The following is a 7,892-nucleotide window of genomic DNA, read 5'->3' on the forward strand; positions in this document are numbered from 1 at the left end:
GGGCTTTTTTGCCCGTATGGGCAAGCGAGCCAATTTCGCGGGCTAGATCAGAGGAAAATCATGGCAAACGGGAAGGGGGCAACAAATCTTACTAATCCACGTATAGCAATGAGAGCCACTGCACACGCATTCTGGAGTAAAAAGGCTCACTCTCCCAAACGTACGCCACATACACTCCTCGTCATTTGAATAGCTCAACTTTTTAATCTTTAGTATTTACACTTTTAATTTTGTTTATTTAATATTCATTACATCCGATTTTAAAACTTTATCAGAGTTAAAAAAATTTCAACAAAGGGGTACAATAAAATGCAAGTTTCAAGTGCCTGTAAAATAGCGGTGATTTTCGAAAATTTTTCTGGTGATAGTGCTGCGCATTTTCTCTCATACAAAGTATGCTCGACAAAACTTTTATATGGAATAAAATGCGCAGCACTGTCAATAAAAAATAAGTGAATTTGAAAAATCGTGGCTGTTTTATTCACTGCAGGTCATTAGGATGTCACACTCCTATGTTGACCTTCTTTAAGAACTGTTTCCAGCTCTCGAGAAAAACGAAAAAATCAGCTGCCCAGGAAATGGAAAATAAACTTTCTTTTAAGTTTTAGTTAGTAAAAAATTTTAGAATTGCATTTACCCGTAGAATATGCTATATCGTCACTAGACACGAATAAAGGCGCGAGCTCAAAAGTTGACGGCGAAAAAAGACGCATAAAAAAATTTCAGCGTCAAATACTCTTAACATACTTCGCCAAAGTTTTTTATAAGCATCTTTTTTCGCAAAATTTTTTTAAACGCTTTTTTTCACCGTCAAAACACCAGCGCGCCTTTATTCGTATGTAGTGACGATATTTTTACAACAAATTTATATTAAATAAACAAACGGAAAACTAAATACTAAGAATTTAAAGGGTGTGCAATTCAAATGACGAGGAGTGTACATGAGCAGATGTGATCACTACACAAGTAAACGCGAGCTGAAAGCGTGATTGTGTTAGTGTGCCAATTACGTTTGAATGAATTTGCGTTCGCTTTGTTACGCTCTCGCATGTATTTGCATGTGATGCTTACGCTCTTTAAGCAGGCGCTCACTCTCTGTCCATGCTTGTATATGAGCAAATTTGACATCGATATAACTGTTGCCAACTTTGTGCCTTTCGCAAAAAATTAAGTGCGTTTAGGGAATTAAAAGGCGAAAATTGTTTAGTTTAGCGCTTGTTTTGTTCTTTGGTGCCCTTTTCAAGGCAATTTTATAATAAAAACGTGATTCTATGGTGACATTGTATTTGACTTACACATATGTTAGTGTTTGGCCGAGCTTCTCCTCTGGATAATATGCTCCAAGATAATCCAAACGCAATATTTTCACACAGTCTCTATCACGGAATCCATAGAATATTCTGTTAATTAGCTGGGTGTGCGCATTTGTACAAAAGTAAGCAATTGCCTGAAAATAAAGCCTCTAGAAAAACAAACTTTTGGAATTTGTTTGCGAATAAAAAAACATTTTGCAAATTAAATTTATTAAATTGATTAACTGCGCATAGTTGGAAATATTTACAAGTTTCATTGTGTGATTACTTAAAATATTTGAACATACAGCTTTATATGCGAAAATACCATTAAACACAGCAACACAAAATTGGTGTTTTTTTGGGCGGAAAATTGCGCTATTTTCAGTATTTTGGTGCTTTTTTAAATAAAAAACTTGGCGATCAGGGCTGCCAACTTGGCTCAAACCGTGCCATTTTTGGCACTATTTTACTTGAAATGGCACTGAATTTTTCAATTTAAAATGGCACTTTTGAAAAAAAGCCAAATTTAAATACATTTTTGTGAAATCCTTTGCGTGTACTTCTTTTTCTCAACTAAAATTTTCTAATTTCTATAGTGTATACAACTGGTTTATCTTATTTTGACATTGGGCTTTTGTTTTAATTTGTCTAATTGTAATGCTAATGGGAAGAACTAAAGAGAATGACACCTTTTTTGGCACTTTTAATTTTCTATTTGGCACGTTTTAGTACTTTTTTATCCTCAATATGGCACTTCATAGCTATGGATGTTTGGCAGCCCTGTTGGCAAATTTGATCACTAGCTGACCTTCACCGAGCGCTCTTTGCTGGGTTCGGACTACAAAAATGGAAGTAAATATCAAGTATTCGTAGTAGATGTGCATTTCTTATCTTTATAAAAAATAATTCATTTCTCCTCGTATCCTTGTACAAATAAGGAGCTAAAGCGGCCTTATAAGGGTCGATACCTGTAGACTGGAAAATCGACCAGCTAGTGGTTGAGATGTCATTTACACGGGTCGATTTTGGTTGAACGACAAAAATCTACTAGAAAATCGACCCGTGTAAAGGCGCCTTAATCCAGCGAGCAATTATCATTATAGTTAAAATACCATGGTTAAAATTAATAAAAAGTTATTTCATTCTTTCTTTACCGGGACAATTGTTACATCGGTGGGCAACGACGCAATCACAGAACTTTAGACAGAGCAATATTTTTCGATCGGGTTCAAATATTGCGATTGTCAGGGCCTATTCACGAATTCAAGTGTATTTGCAAAGTTGCTGTAGCTCACCAATGTAACAATCGTGTCGATAAAAAGGTAATATATAGCTTTTAGTTTGCTATTAAAAATCCCACCTCCTTTCTATTTGAAGAGTAAATTTTTTGATGCAACAAAACGGAGCAGATTTTCAGTTGAGCGAAGTAGAGGACTAGGTTTCAAATTTTTTCGACAAAACGGAACAAATCTACTCCTATCGGAGCGAAGTCCGAACGATGGCTTATTGTGTATATGAGGAAAATTTATGCTCTTTGTTTGGTGAACAAAGTCAGTATTACCGCAGCCGTACTGCGATGAACATGATGTCGGTGGGGTATAAATAATTTTTTCGCAACTTTTCATACCCTTCCTCCCGTAAACTGTTTTTCCCTTTCTCCAACCCGCGCTCGCACTTTCGCTACTGCGCGGGCAAAAAAGTGCCCATGTCTGCATTAGAAAATGGCCCTTAAAAACTTGTACCCAACTTTAAATTTTGGTTTGGTTTTGGTTCATGAGTAAGATATAGTAGATATTTCAACCAAGGTTTTGGTTTTTGCTAACAGTTGCTCTTGCTCTATATTTGCTTATGTTGCATTGCCAACCTTTGAATTTTATGACGAATGTAGTGGAGTTTCACTCTCGGAAATGTAGTGAAGTTTCACTCTACAAAAACAAATTTATTTTTACCGGTAAGATAAGAAAACTAAAACACCTTAACCCGGTATTTCCCAGAACTTTTTTTGTCTTATATTTTGCTGAAAAGATGTAGACTTATGTATTTCGACCTCCTGAGCACGAATATGAAGTCCATTTTTCGGTACATTGTTACACTTTTCCGGAAAATGCGAAAAACTAGCGTTAACATATGGTAACCCTGGGTCGCCTAGGGTAAAAGTTTTTTCTTCAAGATAAAATGATTTTTGAGATGTTTTTTTTTAATTCACAAGAATTGGCTGTTTTAAAACATGTTTATTAAGTAAGAAAAATATACATATATTTATGATAATACAAAAAGAACTGAAATAAATCACGGTTTGGTATGGTAATTGGCAAAACACTTTACACAAAGTCCTACGTTGCATTTTATACATGCTGTCCGTCCGTTAACTTTGCATCGTTCACCGGCACAATGCCTACGATTGGATGGTACTACAAAATGCCCAGTCTGATCATAACGTAGAGTGTATTCAACTCGACCTGGTTGTTGTGCATATCTGTGGGAGGGCATCGGACCACTTGATTTGGCTTTTGTATCGTAATGTTTACAGTAGTATACTGCCAGTTGTCGTCGAAATTCTAGTTGAGTCATTGACGGCTGCGCTTTCCGATGAAGCTGCCAAGCATTTTGAACACAAGCATCTATCAGCCAGGTAAAAATGCTAGACCACCACTTTTTTCCTCTGTGTGCGATACGGTATTGGGCCAAATTTTGGTCGAATCAGTCTACTCTGCACATATATTTGTTGTATTCCGTGATCGCACAAGGGCGGGGTACATTTATTTTGACTCCACTTGCCTTCAAATAACGCTGTGCCATTGATTTCGGATTTTCACCAAAGCTGGTAGATAACATGCAGACAACATTATTATCTTTCCATTTCACCAATCGAATTCCAGTGCTTCTCATCGCAATTGATTCCGAGTAGCCTCTTTCCATTGACTTGAAGTTTTTTTTATGCACCTGTGGACAGCTTGCTGGAATACGATTTTCGCGGATTGTTCCCGTAGCATTATATCCGCATGATTTGAGATACGCTAACAAAGGATAACTGGTAAACAGATTATCAAAGTAAAACGAAAGTGGCAGCGATTTCAATCTATCAGGAAAATCATCGATCATATTGATCAAAGGGGCGGCGCATTTTCCAAACTTGGCTTCATACTCAACATTCGAACGAGGATTCTTTCCCTGGTAAATTTCGAAGTTCACCAAGTAGCCTGATGGAGTGCAAAGAGACCACACTTTGTAGCCAAATCGTAAAGGCTTCCCTTTTATGAATTACTTACATCCATGTCTACCAAAATAAGATATCATACTTTCATCGAAAGAAAGATTTTGTTCGGCATGAAAATGTTCAATCATTTTTGCTTTCAAGTGATCAGTAAGGGGCTTCAATTTCCACATTTTGTCGGCATTTACACCGGTTTTAGAAGAAGCCTTGGAATTGTCTTCGAAGAGAAGACTTTGCAAAATATCTTGAAATCGATTCCGACGCATGGTGTCACTTACAAGGTTGTTGCGAATGTCTTCATCCTGACTCCACAAATTTCTGTAACTGGCGTGATAATTGTAGCCAGTAATGATCAATATGCCGATAAACGCTCGAAGCTCACTGACTGTTATATTAGGGTTTGGTCTATTCTGTTCGATCGCATATACTGCACTTTGTTCGCAAATGTGTCCCAATAATGTGTCATCAAAAAATTTTGCAAATTGTTGGTGTGGTAGTAAATTACGACAATCTTCGTAATTTGCAACTGGAAAAATGGGAATAAGAGATGGCGAATCATTCTTTACCCATTCAAATGTTGCTTCCTTATTCCCTGGTATCAATGCAACATTTGAAGGTTTTGGCCGCACTTTACGTAACCGCTTTCTGTCTGGTGATGTTGCACGATTGGATGTTGTCGGTTGCTCCTCCATTCCTTGATATGTGTCTTCTACCACAATAACGGGCAAATCTTTTATATTTGGAGCTGAAAAATTCAGGACTTAAAAAATTAAAATGATTGGTAAACTAATATTGTTTTCAAACATGCCTCCAATTTCATCTTCTTCATCAAAATTTTGTAAATGTCGTCCACTAGTCATTACACCTTCACAGCCGCCTTCTAGCTGAGCCGGGCAAACATTATCTGGGATGCCCCCACATTCGTCTTTAGCGTCATCTTCGCCCGATATGTTTCCATCTACAGGAGGTTCGATGTAAATGGCAGTTGGTATATCTGTTAGTTGATTTTGGTCTTCTGCTTCATCGAGCTCTTGAATGTAATCAAGCATTTGTTGCAACGATAAACCACTGAAACAGTAAAATTTATAAAATACCAAAAAAATATATAAATGAATATATTAGATAAATTTACAAACCAGCTCAGAAAATCACATGAAATGCGAAAAAACATGTACCCTAGGCGACCGACGATTACCATATGGCAACGACTTGAGTAAAATGTAAAAAAATTATACAAAAACACTTGTTTTGTACAAAAATAAATTCGCATTTCATAGTTTATTTCCTTAGCTGACGACTAGTGTAATTATTAATAAAATTTCTTGAAAACGTATTGCTATATGCATATACTTACCGACGTGCCATATTGGAAAACGGGAATTATTAACTTTTTTTTTGTCACCTCAATTTGACATGCGTTAGCTTCGCTAATTGAACTCAGAATAACAGAAACTTTATTTTTTGGTAAGCAAAAAATATTTTGCATTAGATAACGTTTTTCCCTTGTAGTTTTGTTATGTCGTTTTGGATTTATTCGTGTTAAAGTAACGGCATATTTTGCATTACCATATGGTAATCGTGGGTTATTTCGGGTTAAAGTTAGGAACAATTTATCTGCCCTGTTAGTAAAGGCAACTCTACTGCTTACATTAGAAAATGGCCCTTAGGGCCCTTTTCTCATCTAACCTTTAGATTACCGGCCACTTTATCGTCTTGATATACGAGTTTTCATTTTCTCATCAGCGCATTAATTTCTCGAATCGATAAATTGTTGCTCACCCGATGCAACCTTTAAAAATTTTTACCCAACTTTAAATTTAGGTTTGGTTTTGGTTCATGAGTCAGATATATTAGATATTTCAACCAGGGATTTGGTTTTCGCTAACAGTTGCTTTTGCTCTATATTTGCTTATGTTGCATTACCAACCTTTGAAATTATTTGACGAATGTAGTGAAGTTTCACTCTCGGAAATTTATTGAAGTTTTACTCTACGGAATAACAAATTTATTTTTACCGGTAAGATAAGAAAACGAAAACACTTTAAAGTGAGGAACAATTTATCTGCCCTGTTAGTAAAGGCCACTTTACTGCTTACATTAGAAAACGGCCCTAAGTATTATATACAGCAATGTAAAACTTCAAAAGTACAAGAGTAAAAATGTCGTTCGGTTGGCGGTCGCGAAACTACTGTCGCTTTCGCCTTACAAAAGGGAAGTAGATATGTATATACGTACATACGCGTATATACGTAACAAAATGGAATAACAAATTGAGGAATTTTATAGATCAATAAGGTTGCCGGCTTGCCCATCATGACCATACCGGCCCCCTTGCACCGTTGCAATGATACGTTAGGCATCCTGTAAATTCTGCAACGACGTCACGGCTGCATTCACTAAAGTTTCTAGTTGACGGTTCTTATGGACCCGACCGCGGCGCACGGACTTCCTTGTGATGGCAGAAGACGGTTTTGTGATGGTGGTAGGCCGTTGCTGTTTCGCTGCCCTTTTTTGGCTACAAATACATACACGCGTTGTCGTGTTCCTGCGTTGTTGTTCGCCGCGATCCTGAATGGCCTTAGGTACGATTGCACTCCTAATTCCCCTTTCTTGCTTATCGTTGTGGAGGAGCGTGTGGTGTGCCACTTTACATATGCGGCAGCAGTTTCGAGAAGGGCAATTGGCGGTGGTATGCGAACGTGCCAAACAGTTTGCACAATACTTGTGTACTATGACTGCATCCAACCTTTCCATTGCGTCCATTTTTCTGAAGAACGAACAGTTGAATTAGAGGGAGGACACAACTGAAGGGGTTACGTGTCATGGGTAGTATATTAGTTCAAAATGGGTGAACTTTAGAGTGGTAGCGTGGGTTAATTATGTAAGCTGTATTAATTGGGTCTTAACATCCGCAACTCTGGCATGGTTATCAGCGCCTCGGTGAACTTTAAAGATTCTTCCCAGATGCCATTCTTGGGGTGGTAATATATCGTCTTTGACTACTACGAGTTGGCCTTCCTAGATATCATCATGGATTTGTTTCCATTTATGTCGCTAATAAAGCTCTCGTGATGCAGAATTTTCACCGTTTGCTATCTGTTTACGAGAGACATGTTTTCGGCAGTCGGTTCCGGTATTGCACGTAATGGGGCGCCTCGAAGAAAATAACCTGGAGCTAGTACTAACAGGTCCGTGGGATCTTCAGACATTGGGGATAAAGGCCTGGAGGTTAAAACTGCCTTCTTAGAAGTTGAATTTATGAGGACCGGACTCCCACAGGCCACCAATGTGAGGAGCGTGTAGAGGAATGAATTGCCATTCGACTCCATGGATACCGAAGGTGTTTACAACTTCGGAAGAAACTTGTTCGAGGAAGGCATCAA

The 7,892-nt window shown here is 37.8% G+C and overlaps 1 protein-coding gene across 1 annotated transcript; it reads right to left on the reverse strand.

Moving 5' to 3' along the window:
- Positions 1-3,995: 3,995 nt before the first annotated feature.
- LOC118739995 (piggyBac transposable element-derived protein 3-like) lies at positions 3,996-5,874 on the reverse strand. Its single transcript, XM_036471496.1, has 4 exons — positions 5,864-5,874; positions 5,318-5,577; positions 4,565-5,254; positions 3,996-4,495 (listed from the first exon to the last, which is right to left on the reverse strand). Exons 1-4 carry the CDS (start codon positions 5,872-5,874, stop codon positions 3,996-3,998), a joined length of 1,461 nt encoding a protein of 486 aa, XP_036327389.1.
- Between the last annotated feature and the right edge of the window lie 2,018 nt (positions 5,875-7,892).

This window comes from Rhagoletis pomonella, unplaced genomic scaffold (assembly GCF_013731165.1).
Source record: "Rhagoletis pomonella isolate Grant_MI unplaced genomic scaffold, Rhpom_1.0 Rhpom_scaffold_00005, whole genome shotgun sequence".
Lineage (NCBI taxonomy): Eukaryota > Metazoa > Arthropoda > Insecta > Diptera > Tephritidae > Rhagoletis > Rhagoletis pomonella.